This window comes from Saccopteryx bilineata, chromosome 9, assembly GCF_036850765.1.
Source record: "Saccopteryx bilineata isolate mSacBil1 chromosome 9, mSacBil1_pri_phased_curated, whole genome shotgun sequence".
Taxonomy (NCBI): Eukaryota; Metazoa; Chordata; class Mammalia; order Chiroptera; family Emballonuridae; genus Saccopteryx; species Saccopteryx bilineata.
In genome coordinates, this window is record NC_089498.1 from 73,807,963 (window position 1) to 73,821,636 (window position 13,674).

General features: G+C 54.8%; 1 protein-coding gene across 2 annotated transcripts in view; it reads left to right on the forward strand.

The window, feature by feature from the left end:
• The window catches only part of LOC136312775 (cadherin-23-like), a 355,498-nt gene that overhangs the window by 121,543 nt on the left and 220,281 nt on the right, over positions 1-13,674 (forward strand). For both annotated transcript variants that reach the window (XM_066242625.1, XM_066242624.1), the window contains exons 5-6: positions 2,336-2,383; positions 2,495-2,587. In XM_066242625.1, the coding sequence (XP_066098722.1) occupies positions 2,336-2,383; positions 2,495-2,587 (141 nt within the window). The remainder of the gene's footprint in view (positions 1-2,335; positions 2,384-2,494; positions 2,588-13,674) is intronic.

The following is a 13,674-nucleotide window of genomic DNA, read 5'->3' on the forward strand; positions in this document are numbered from 1 at the left end:
TGCCTCAGTGCTTTCCTGGGGGGGAGACTGTGGGGGAGGAGGTATGACCCTGCCCTGACCCCTGCCTCAGTGCTTTCCTGGGGGGGGCAGACTGTGGGGGAGGAGGTATGACCCTGCCCTGAGCCCTGCCTCAGTGCTCTCCTGGGGGGAGCAGACTGTGGGGGAGGAGGTATGACCCTGCCCTGAGCCCTGCCTCAGTGCTCTCCTGGGGGGAGCAGACTGTGGGGGAGGAGGTATGACCCTGCCCTGACCCCTGCCTCAGTGCTTTCCTGGGGGGGGCAGACTGTGGGGGAGGAGGTATGACTGCCCTGACCCCTGCCTCAGTGCTTTCCTGGGGGGGGCAGACTGTGGGGGAGGAGGTATGGCTGCCCTGACCCCTGCCTCAGTGCTCTCCTGGGGGGGGAGACTGTGGGGGAGGAGGTATGACTGCCCTGACCCCTGCCTCAGTGCTTTCCTGGGGGGACAGACTGTGGGGGAGGAGGTATGACTGCCCTGACCCCTGCCTCAGTGCTTTCCTGGGGGGGGGCAGACTGTGGGGGAGGAGGTATGACCCTGCCCTGACCCCTGCTTCAGTGCTTTCCTGGGGGGGGCAGACTGTGGGGGAGGAGGTATGACTGCCCTGAGCCCTGCCTCAGTGCTTTCCTGGGGGGGGGCAGACTGTGGGGGAGGAGGTATGACTGCCCTGAGCCCTGCCTCAGTGCTCTCCTGGGGGGAGCAGACTGTGGGGGAGGAGGTATGACTGCCCTGAGCCCTGCCTCAGTGCTCTCCTGGGGGGGCAGACTGTGGGGGAGGAGGTATGACTGCCCTGAGCCCTGCCTCAGTGCTCTCCTGGGGGGGGCAGACTGTGGGGGAGGAGGTATGACTGCCCTGAGCCCTGCCTCAGTGCTCTCCTGGGGGGGCAGACTGTGGGGGAGGAGGTATGACTGCCCTGAGCCCTGCCTCAGTGCTCTCCTGGGGGGGCAGACTGTGGGGGAGGAGGTATGGCTGCCCTGACCCCTGCCTCAGTGCTCTCCTGGGGGGGGGAGACTGTGGGGGAGGAGGTATGACTGCCCTGAGCCCTGCCTCAGTGCTTTCCTGGGGGGGCAGACTGTGGGGGAGGAGGTATGACTGCCCTGACCCCTGCCTCAGTGCTCTCCTGGGGGGGGCAGACTGTGGGGGAGGAGGTATGACTGCCCTGAGCCCTGCCTCAGTGCTTTCCTGGGGGGGAGCAGACTGTGGGGGAGGAGGTATGACTGCCCTGAGCCCTGCCTCAGTGCTTTCCTGGGGGGGAGAGTAGACTGTGGGGGAGGAGGTATAACTGCCCTGAGCCCTGCCTCAGTGCTCTCCTGGGGGGGGCAGACTGTGGGGGAGGAGGTATGACTGCCCTGAGCCCTGCCTCAGTGCTCTCCTGGGGGGAGGAGACTGTGGGGGAGGAGGTATGACTGCCCTGAGCCCTGCCTCAGTGCTTTCCTGGGGGGGCAGACTGTGGGGGAGGAGGTATGACCCTGCCCTGAGCCCTGCCTCAGTGCTTTCCTGGGGGGGGCAGACTGTGGGGGAGGAGGTATGACTGCCCTGAGCCCTGCCTCAGTGCTTTCCTGGGGGGGAGAGTAGACTGTGGGGGAGGAGGTATGACTGCCCTGAGCCCTGCCTCAGTGCTTTCCTGGGGGGGGGGCAGACTGTGGGGGAGGATGGGCCATGGTCTTTTAGGGGCTTCCTCTGAGGCCCATTCTGACCCTACAGCAGTGTCTACCTGCCTGAATGGTGTCCCTCTTTGCAAGCCAGTGCTGATGTTCAGACTCGGAGTTGGAACCGGGTGGTCGGGTGTCTCCAAGCCAGGGGCAACGTTGTGTAGGAAAGAGAGACAATGATCCTGGGTTCATCCCCTATAGAATGGGGGCTCCATGGGGCATTCAAGTCTGCCCCTGCCCCAAACAAATATCCCCTCAAAGGATATTTTTCAGAGATGTAGAAATTGACTCTGTAGCACTTAGGAAATTAAGGTAAGAACTTGAACAAAACTCCAAACCCTGCTCTCTCCTTACATTTGAGGAAGTGGCCATAGAGATATTCAGTGACTTGTTCAAGATCATACAACACTTTAAGGACAGAGTTCAGCTTAGAACCCAGGACTCCTGACTTCCAATCTGTTGCTCTTTTATGGAAAGAACCCCTATTCTGAACCTGCTTCCCCAACCCAAGGAGCAATGCTTGCTTTTAGGGAAGCCTTTGGTTACCCAGTCCCAGACCAGCTCCTGGGGCGATGCTGGAGGCCTCCAGCCCCACGCAGGACTCAGGACTCAGTACCTCAGCACATCTCTCTAACTCTGCCCTCCTCCCTCCCTTTTCTTTCTCTCAGACCAAGTCAGAGTTCACAGTGGAGTTCTCTGTCAGCGATCACCAGGGGGTGAGTATCCTCTGAGCCCCTTCTGCCCTGGGAGGATTGTTCCTGCATCCCTTGGGTGGAGAGAAGCCAGAGGCCAATGCCAAAGCTGACTCCCCACCCTTCTGTTGGCAGGTGATCACACGGAAGGTGAACATTCAGGTCGGGGACGTGAATGACAATGCGCCCACGTTCCACAACCAACCCTACAGTGTTCGCATCCCTGAGGTAGGAACTGCTGGGTCACACTAGGGGTACCTGCTGCTGGGAGTGGAGTGAAGAGTCACTGGGGCAAGGGCATGTCTGTGCCCACACCTTGGCTCAAGTACCTGCTCTGGGGTGGTCGAACATGCTGGCACCTCTGTGGGTATGGGCCCGTCTGCTGGTCAAAGAGAGTGGGTTGGTGAGAGTCTCATGCCCAAGAGAGGGCCGACCTTGGATGAACCCCACAGCTCCAGCTGGAATCAGGGGCAAGATAGAGGTTGGGAGGGACAGATGTTACCCCCTCTTTTCTTCTATTCCTAGCCAGTAAGGGCGTCTGGCAGGTTGGTTGGAAGCCCCAGGCCTTCCTGCTTTGGTCAGAACAGCAGCCCTTCCCCACCCCCCAGAACAGAGGGAGTATGTAGTTCCAGGAAGGGACTTGCTTTCCCTAGTCTAGCGCTCTCCGCTGTTTTCCTGGTCCTTGGCTCCTTTGGGTCATCTGTGTACTCTGAGTGTGTTTGCATGAGTGCCTGCTTGTAAAACCAAGCCATTGCTGGTAACGGAGAAGTACAAATTATTGCATTACAAACGGTTCGTTAATAAACTGGCTGCTGGCTCACCATGGCACCAGGTTTCTCATTGCTGGCTGTCGCTCTCCCAGGTGGCTGATGACAGTCTTCGGGGCTGGCAGTTAGCAGTTTAGAGACCTTGAAGGTGGTGGGTAAAGAGCATCCAACCAGACACCTCTCAGGCCTGTGTTTTGGGCTCTGGGCACAGCAACAGCAGGGGCTGAGCTGGGGATGGGGGGAGAGGGAGTCCCTGGAGAGAAGCGGTTGGCACCATGGCGTTTCAGTCCCAGCCCCTTGGTGTCATAGGTCATTGGATCAGGGAAACTGGAAGAGTCTTTAAAAAATACCTGTTCCATTGATAGAGGAGAAAGCTCAGAGTGCTGGAGTGATTTGCCCAAGGACACACAGCCCTTACTTTGTGCTTCCTGACTCCCAGCACAGCCTCAGATTCCCTCAAGGATGAAGAGACTGCCTAGCGTGCGGAGGACCCGGGTTCGATTCCCGGCCAGGGCACACAGGAGAAGCGCCCATTTGCTTCTCCACCCCTCCGCCGCGCTTTCCTCTCTGTCTCTCTCTTCCCCTCCCGCAGCCAAGGCTCCATTGGAGCAAAGATGGCCCGGGCGCTGGGGATGGCTCTGTGGCCTCTGCCCCAGGCGCTAGAGTGGCTCTGGTCGCAACATGGCGACGCCCAGGATGGGCAGAGCATCGCCCCCTGGTGGGCAGAGCGTCGCCCCTGGTGGGCGTGCCGGGTGGATCCCGGTCGGGCGCATGTGGGAGTCTGTCTGACTGTCTCTCCCTGTTTCCAGCTTCAGAAAAATGAAAAAAAAAAAAAAAAAAAAAAAAAAAAAAAAAAAAAAAAAAAAAAAGGATGAAGAGACTTTGTTTCGTGCTCGTCAAGTTCCTGTTCCTGGCCCTCCTTGCTCAGCTGTGAGCCAGGGGTCCTGTGTTTATGCTGAACAGAGGAAAGTGAGGACCGGTGTGTGGGTGGGGACATACCAGGGCTCCTGTGCCCATCCCCTGGTGGGTCAGGGTATAGTTAGGGAGAGCCACAGCCCCAAGCATGGGACATGGTGCCCTGAGCTGTGGCCAGCATGCCTGGGGCTGCAGCTTGGCCCTGGGCCCCCTTCATTTGGAAGCATCCCTAATTAAATTAAGGGTCTCTACGTGCCAGCCTGCACTACAGGTCGGACTCAGAAGCCAAGGGCATGGCTCAGAGTTAATGAGCCTTGGGCCCATTGCTCATCTGCCATCCTGGCAGGCATGGCTGCCCTCTGCCTTCCCTCACAGGGGCAGCAGGCTGCAGGGACAGCACGGGGACAAGAGGTGGTAGTCCACCTCCCCGGCTCTTGGGCCGGGGCCAGGCTTTTCCTCTCTCCCTGCCAGGAGATGCGACCTCCAACACCACCCTGTTAGAATCTCCCGGGATTCTCCACAGATCTCTGCTTCCAAGGAGAGAGCCTCTTCTGTCATTCATTTATTTAACAAATATTTATTGAGTGTCTGCTGCAGTCCTGGCACTGTGCCAGGCCTCACTGCATGAAGACGTGGGAGGCCTGAGGAATGTGTGATGACAGGAACCAAACTAGCAGTAAGAGACCTTAGGCTCAGCCCCTGCTCTGCTCCCCGATTGCTGGGTCCGTTTGGCCGTGTCACTTAACCTCTCTGGGCCATAGCCCTTCCTATCTAATAAAAACAGAAGACAGGCAAGGATAAAGTGCCCTGTCTCCTGCCCATCTGATGAGGAAAGGGTGTACCGGGAGGGGCTGGCTGCAAGGACATACAGTCCTTGGAGGAAGGCCCGTGTGGTTTACTCTCTCATGTGTAAACATCCCTGGGTCACTTTGCTGGCCTGATACTCGATCACGGATGCTCAGTGTGGCCAGTGGGGATGTGGTGTCAGCTGGATGGAGGTCAGGCCACTCCTGGCCTGAGGTGGCTTGGCACTGACCAGCCCTGCCTAATGTGGTCACCTGAGCTGGAACTTAGCTGCCTGGCTCAATCCCCAACTGGGGTACCAGGAAAGGACCTGCTGACCCCTGGCCTAGAGTTGAAGCGGGGCCTCCTCTTTGCATTGAGGTTACCCTGACAACCCCGAGCACCAATCCTTGAGAAGCTCTATTTGTGGAAGAGGCCTTACAAATTTGAACAGAGTAAGAATGCAAACCAGAGAAACGGGGGCACAGTAGAGCCTGCAAAGCATCAGTGCCAAGGGGTTGCCAGTGATCAGAGAAATCTCAGCAGGCTTCTTGGAGGAGGTGGGTTTCAGCAGAATCTTGCCAAGGTGAGCAGTAGAGTTCCTGTGTGTGTCTAGAGGTCAAGACACCTGGGTTCTAGTCCTGATGGTTCCAACAACTGGCCAGGTGAGACTCTACCACTATCACCGTCCCTCCACTGGCTTCAATTCCAATGGCTGCTGTACCAGGAAGTTGGACCAGGCCCCCTTCTAGGCTAACATCCATGATCTGAGAGTAAATGCAATCGGGGAAGCGCCTTCTTGTTCCTTGAGGCTTCATTATTCCTTGAGTGACAGCAGAGAAGCTCCAGTATCTGCCTCCTTGCATTCAGCTCCCTTCTTGGCCATCCCAGCCACCTGCGTCTTACCCCTTACCTTCCCAACCTCCACTGTCCCCAACCATACCGGCCCTAATATGTTGGGTCTGTTGTGCTCAGAACCCAGGGATAGGAGCAGGTCACAAGGAGGCAAGTTCTAGGTCCGTGTAAGGATGAACTTTCTAAATAAGACCCCTCCCTCCACAATCTACTCCCCTGCCCTGCTGAATGTACTGAGCTCCCTAGCCCTGGAGTTATGCAAGCAGAAGCAGGAGAACCATGTGTTTCAGAAGCCACTCAATACTGAGTGTTGAAGAAGTAATGAGTCAGAGGGTCCCCAACACAACCCACCAGAATTTCTGGGAGGACTGCAGTCAGTCCCCAGGTATGAACAAGAGAGGTTCTGTAGGTTTGTTCTTAAGTTGAATTTGTATGTAAGTTGAAACAGGTACATTTGCCTATTAAATGCAATTTAGACAAGTGTTCGTCTTAACATAGTATTTATTTTTCGCTTTCTGTACATGTAAATACTTAAACACTTTCAAATACACCTTAAACAACCTTGGATAACGCAGAAGATGATGGACTAGTTGGAGAAGATGGGGCTGGTGTTAGAGAGTCAGGTTTGATTCTGCTGCTGGAGTCAGTTTCTTGAATTAGGCGTCAGGGAGGTTTGTACAGAGCTTTTTTCTTTCTCATCATAAATGGCCCTGGCGCACCGCGGCCTTCTGTAATTGTATGGTAAACTTTGGTGAACCTCTCTGTATCAGGATCTTGCTCCTCTAACTTTGCCATTCCTGCTTCAACCAGATGAAAAGCATCTAACTCTTTTGTAGAAAACTTTTTTGGTTCTAGAGTTTTGTAGAAAATTTGTAGGTCCCTGTTTTCTTCCCTAAATGCTGTTGTCAGCTGCTCTAGTTCCATGAGGTCTTCATGGGCTAGTTCTTTGCTATGGGAGTTGAGTAACTCTATGATATCATTTTTGCTGTTATCCAACTGCACTTGATTACCAGTAGCCCTTATGGTGCTGCATTCTTAAGTACGAGTTGCACGTTAAGTTGAACGTTTGTAACTCAGGGACTTACTATAGTTAGGATGCATATGTATTCCTGGGTCCCTGCAATTCTGAATCAGTAGTTTGGGGAGAGCCGGCCCAGGAAGCTGCATTTTTCACGAACTTCCCTGGTGACAGTGAGCCCTGGAGGATGACCTCTGTAGTCCTTCCCACCAAAGGGTTTCTGAGAAGCTCTGGAGCAGCCCATCTTCAGGGAGAACTTTCAGCCTGCCCGTAGCTGCCTAGACATGACCGTTGGGGCTCCGTGTCCTCAGGCCTGGAATAGGAGTGAGTGAGTGGGAGGCGGGTCAAGGCCAGGCACCGCCCCTCCCCCGGGAGAGCTCACCTGCCTGAGTCTGCCCAAGCCAGCCCCTCTCCCTCTGAGAGCCCCTGCCTGGCCTTGGGAGAAGCCAGGCAGCGTGTTTGGGTTTGTTTGTTCTTGATTACCCTCTCTCCTCCCCTTCTCTCCTCCCTAAGCTGTTCTTCGTGTAATTATCCATTTTATCAGGGTGAAAGGCCTGGCAATTCACTTGTCGAAGCCCTAACAAGGCAGCGTGGATGCTTCTCAAGTCTGTAAAGAAAAGGGAAATCCTACTAGAATTGGCAACTTAATTCCCCAAGCCAGCCTCGCCAGACCTCATTAAGTCCCCATGTATTCATTTCAGGCTAATGGCTGTCATGCTGACTGCTGTTTGATTTGCTGTAATAGACTTTTATGTCGTTCCAATTTGCTCAAACGTGTTTGCCTATGTCTGCGCCCAGCAGTGCTGCTTCAGTACCTCTGTTCTGGGTGCATGCCCACCGTGCTGACCTTCAGTGCTGCCCATCCCGCCCTGTCCCCCTCCCCGAGGGCCATGCCTTCAGCCCTCCAGCTGTGCCCTGGGGAGCCGACCCTGGAGCCAGCACGCTTGGGCGGGAGGATGGGTGTGAGGTGAGCAGTCAGATGATGCCAGATGAGCATTGGACCCATTGGCTTGAATCAAGAAGTCAAGGTGGGTCTTTGGAGTCTCAGGGATGGCCGTGTCCTTGGAGTTCTGACAAGTTCAGCCACCTTAGCTGGGCAGTTGAGGCTTTTATCCATCTGGCCTCAAACTACATTTCCCAACTGCCTTCACTGAATGCTCCTGTCAGCCCAGGTGTTGATGCCATGTATCCGAGCTTGTGTCTGTCTCTTTCTCTCTTTTCTCACACTCTGACACACATACTGTATGTACCATTCTCACAAGTCCTAGAGTGGGTTTCTTTTCTCTCAGCCTAACTCAGTTCTGCCTGTCCTTCAAAGCCCAGATTGATCCATTATGCCCTGATCCACTCAATTATTTTTAAATGAACACAACAAATATTTGGTGACCAGCTGTGGAGTAGGGCCCAGCGATTCTAAGCCAACCTGGACATGCAGGGTAGAGAAAAAGGACTCTTCCCTTGCGGTGCCCACTGTTACCTTACGGAAATAAAGCTGGACTGGAAGGAGGCTCCCTGGGTCCCTACCCAGGGCTATGGCAGGCAGGTCCTGCATGGATCTTTGTCATTGGTGGCTTCAGGTGACCAGCCATGAGGTCAGGACGAGGCTGGAAGGGGGGGGGGCTAGAGCTGGATGGGAAGACAGTGGCCTTAGGGACTGAGAGTCCCTGCCTGAGCCTCAGAGCTGGCTGGGGGCGGAGCCAGACCCAGGACCTCAGGCCTCCTGGTCCCCCGGGCTGCATCCTCTCTCCATGGTACTTCATAAACACAAATAAAAGTCCCTTACTCCCTGTACTTCCTTACTAGGGATGGGAAAGCAGGGAGAAGAGCATTCTAGGTGATCATTTATCAATAAAAAAAATGACTTATTTCTAAGATAATAATGATAAGTTGATGTTGTTGTTACTGAGAGTTTCCTGTGTGCTTAATGCTGTGCTTCTCATGCAGGCACTCACTGAGCCCTAACCACCTCCTCATGAGGGTCACTCTCTAGTCCCATCCTACAGAGGGGGACATCAAGCAGAGAGGTTACTTGCCCAAAGCGAGTCAGGAATGACGCCCGGATTAGGAGACAGGCGTGAGCATGTGCCTGTGGCATGTAGCTCCAGTGCCCTGGACATGAAGATACCTGCCTTGCAGATGGCCCTGAGGATTAAAGTAAGCGGGACCATGTACGGGAAGGGCTTAGCACAGGGCCCAGGGTAAGCAAGTGCCCAATGAACGGTCATGGCCATAGTTGTTGTTTGTCTGTCTGTCTCTCCTGACTGAGCAGGGACTATGTTTGGTCATCTGTGTGTCCTCGGCACCTAGCCGGGGGTGTGGCCCATGGACGTGAACTTCATAAATGGGCAGAGCACTTCTGCTTCCACTGCCCCTCGTGGGTTAGGACAGCAGGAGCCTTTATGCAAAGTACTTCCCCCAGGCAGCTTGTTTCACCCAGGCAAGGGGTCCTTTACTGCTCACAATCCAGGGTGGCAGGAAGGAACAGCCGGGCCTGACACTGAGCCAGAGAGGGTACTCGCATGTGCCCCCACCCCCACCCCATACCATACTGCTCTTTCCTCCTGGGACACCCTAGAGCTTATTGCTGGTGCTCACTGGTGCCCTCTGTTGCCCACCACTCCTGAATCTCAGCGTGCCCCCTCCTGTGCAGTGACCATGTGGGGAGCCCTGGAGTGGTGGCCAGGCGAGTCCGAGAGCATGCAGAGATAGACTTGGCCAGACTTATTAGCACCTGCTGTGTCCAACAGCAGTGCCCCCAGCTGCCCTTCTCGAAGCATGCCCTCCAGATACTGAATGATTTATAAACCGCATCCTCAGGTTGCAGCAAGAGGTGGGGAGGGGGTTTGGAGGGCTCCCACTGACTGTGCCCACCATTCCCCCAAGGTGTCAACCCTGCTCATGACAGACCATATTAATTTATTCCTCGGGGCCATGGTGCCCAGTGCCCCCCTCTGCTTCTATAACCACCCGCCTATTGATCTGGAAGAGGAAGACCAATAAATCATCTCAGGGGCTCTGGGCCTGCTGGCCAGGGACAGAGCAGTTTGTTCTAGCGAGCGGCAGCCCCAGGCCATGTTCTGTGTCCTTTATGAGCACCCTGAGGTGCTCTGGTCTCCTCCCACTGTCAGCAAGTGACAGGAGAAATAGCTCCCCCCTCCCAGCAGGTAGGGGCCATAGCCGCAGCTGCACGGACTGCAAGCTCTGGGCCTGCAGCAATGGAATGACATGTGCACACGGGCAGAGTAACAGGACCACCTGTTTCGTGCATACTCTTACGGTGCCATGTGTGTGCGGTGTGCTGGCTGGGCGTGTGTGTGCGGTGTGGTGGTGGTGGTGTGTGAACTTATTTAAGTACTAGCTTCTCGCTATCTGACTGTTTTCTCTACCTTTCGTTTGTCTTTATGACAACTCTCTTAAGTTAGGGAAGAATTATTCTTCCCATTTGAGAAATGAGAAAAGCTGAGGCCAAGACAAGTTTGCTGATGTCTCCACGTCCCCCAGAGTCAGATATGCGTACAACTAGAGCCATAGTCTTGTTCCTGCTTATTTTTCAGCATTCTTACATGTGTTTTTTTGCTACAGCCTGCTAGGAGTTTTTGAAAAGCTGCAGCAATGAGGCTTTGCCACAGCCTCACCCTGGGCCTCACACACAGGATAGGGGCTGTCACACACACCTCATACATCGGCCTGCAGGGCAGGTGGGGAAACTGCGCTCAGAGCCCACTGCCCACTCTCTGGAGTGAGGACCACCCTGGTGGTCGGGACCCAGCGTGGGCATAGTGACACCCTGTCCTTGTGGCCTTCAGGGTTAGGTCACCCACAGAGACGGCCTCTAGGACTTTGGTCCCTGAATGTGCATACCACATTGCTCATGAGAAACAGGGCACCCACTCACTGCAGTAGTTGTCTTCCTTCCTGCATAGAAGATTCAACATCTTTCTGCCACCTCCTCGTGGGTCGCAGGTGCTCAGGGGTGAATAAATGGAGTCCCACAAAGCCAAGGCACAAAGAGCTCAGTTCACCCAATCCTCCGAAGCTCCTTGCGCCCTCCTCCACTCTGTGGAGTGAGGCCAAGTCCTGCAGACCCCCCATAACCCCTGCAGCATCTCCTCATTCCATGTCCTTAGGGACACATGGGAGCAGGAGAGGGAAGGAGCCCAGATGTAATTAAAATTATTATTTTGTTTGAACGGTGACAGTGTTCTTAATTACATCAGTTTCCTCACCGATCCTGTGGGGAGTCTTTGGGGACCCGTATAATTCTATTGCAACGACTGCTGGACCCTCTGCCATGAATACGAAGCAGGGGGCTGTGTGTGGAGCCCAGTTCCCCTGCAGTACTGACTCCCTGGCACGGGAAGGGGCACCTTTTATAGTGCCCCCACCCTGTAAGTAAATGAGCTCTAAGTGGAAGGAGATGACAGCTGCCGGCTAGGAGCTGCCCCCGCTGCATTGTTGGGCTGTCAGCTCCAAGCTCATCCGCTGTCTTCCATCTCTCTCTTAAATGTTCTTCCCCCCCCCCCCATGGTGGAGCCTGTTGAAGGAAGAGGGCAGGTTTCCTGCCTGTACCCCTTCTCCTCCTGCCCGTGGGGTCTCCTCAGCCCCTGTGTGGGGGTCCGGCTTAGGAAACTGATGGTCGAAGAAGGCCGCACACACAGTCAGGGCCAGCTCCGGCTTTACTGCATGGGGATCCATGCCACACCTGTGACTTGGGCACCCAGACCCCTACTGCGGCGTGGCATGATGGAGCCACACATAGGCTCTCACGTCAAACTGGGAGGCCATGAGCAAGGTGCTAACCTCTCAGAGACTCGGTTTCTTCATTTGTAAAATGGGGACACGTTGGGGTTGTTGTGGTTTTACTGGGAGAGCACGTGTGTGGAGCAGCACACGCCGGGGAGCTGATAAGTATCCCCAGGGTATGAGAGGTTCTCGGAGAACTTTGAGAAAGTTGATTGAAGTCCAAGGAGCTTGACAGGTAGGCTCTGTTGCTGTGGACTGATTGGTTGATATTGGGGTTTTAGTGATCAGGAAGCTTATAGTCCAGTGGGAGACAGGAAACGTGTGAAAAACATGAAATGAGGACATGACAAAGAACAAATTGCAACAAGAGTCACCTGGAAATAACTAGTAATAGGCCGAGAGCATTCCAAATAGTCCTTAAAACCCGCACCAGAAGGGCCATCAAAGTGACTTAATCCAACTGCACATTCTATAGAGGTCAACAGAACTTGAGGGGGTAAAGTTTTGCCCAAGGTCCCTAGTAAATCAATGGCAAATCAGTTAAGACTGCAGGTAATCTAGAATGTTCTGAGGAAGATGGTTTCTAGAACCCCTGAGGCTGAACCCATTCCTGGGCTAGAGGCACATGCTATTGCTCCAGGTGAAGCCTGATGCCTAGAATTGAGGTGGGAGCGGGAGGTGCTGCCCCCTGGGCTCCTGCAGCCCCTCCAAGCCCACACGCAGTGTCCTCGTGGCTGCCCCTTCCATGTAGGGCACAGGGCCCACATGAGCATGTCACTGGCCATCAGCATGCCACTGCTATTTCTCCTGTTTGCAAGGGCTCTGGGCTTTTGTCTCAACCCCTCTACTTACCAGAACAAGTTCAAATATTGTCAAAACAGCTTGGGGACAGGCCTGGCAGCCCCGTAACATCGAGGACCCCCCACAGTTGGCTTGTTTTGATGTGCTTGCAGGCTGCCAGACCCATCTTGTTTTCCACCAGCAGGGGAAGACGAGAGAGACAGAGAGCTCTTGGTTGATGGAATTATTATAATTTCTCTGATTCCTTAGCAGTCTTTAATTACTTTGCAACTTTGTGGTGCTGGGTAGAAGCCGGGAGTGGTTGGGCTCTCCCTCTTTATAATAACCTTAAGTGGAAGCCTCCCATCCGTCTATGAAAAAGCCCACTCTTGTCTCCAGATGTGATAATGCAGCCAAGAGATTTCAGCCAGGCCATAATCACTAGATACAGTGTAATCGTCTCCGCTCACTGTCTTCATCAGTCAGCCAGCCCACCTCCCAGGAACGGGGACAGCCGGCCTCAAGAGCCGAATGCCCAGTCACATCCTTGTCCAGGAGGGTCACAGGCTCAGGCTGATCCCCTCTCCCAGTCCTGCTCCTGAGAGGGAAATGGCACAGAGGCCTTTGCACTGACCCCTTCCGCTGTAGGTGCCTCGCCCCATCCCCATCGCAAACCCTATATGATATCAAATCCACCCATTCGGATGGCTTTCCTGTCCGTAATCCTCACTATAGGTGCTCACTTTCCTGCCACTGGCCTTTGTTCATGCCGTGCCCTCCCCCAAATTGCTCTCACTCAATCTCACTGCACCATCTTCCTTCCCACCAGTTAGCAAAAACCCTAGCCTTCCTTCCTCAGAGCAGGCCAGTGGGACAGGGCCGGGGCTGGTTGTTCCTCTCTGTTCCCATTTTATAGACAAGAAAGTCAAGTGTAAAGAAGTCAAAGGACTTGCCAAGTTATTCCCTTTGGAAGTAACCAGCTGGGACCTAATCCCAGGCCCTCCACTTGGTCTTCTATCCATTGGGCCTCAGGGCACAAGCCCCCTTCTGTCCCTGCCCGTGGAGCTGCTCCTTATACCATTCCATTCACACTGGCTGCCAAGCCTCACTCCCAGGCCACCCTCTGCCTCCTGACCTTGGCCTGGCCTTTCCTCCCTGGAGTGGCCCCAGAACCCCACTGTGGGTAGGAGAGGCCAATGGGACCCAGGTGTTGGGTGTGGAACCTTCACTGGCTGCCTCAGCCAGGGGCAGTCTCTCGTCTGCTCAGCTCCGTGTGTTAGAGTGAGGCGAGCTCTCACCTGGAGAGGGCCAGAACCCCACCATCTGGGGTTGGCAGGCTTAGGCAAGTTGCCTCTCCCTTCCAGGGCTCAGTTTGCCCCTCTGCTAAATGAAACTGTTAGTCCTGGGCCTGCCTACCCATCGTGGGGCTCAAGGACAGTACAGCCAGGAAGGCC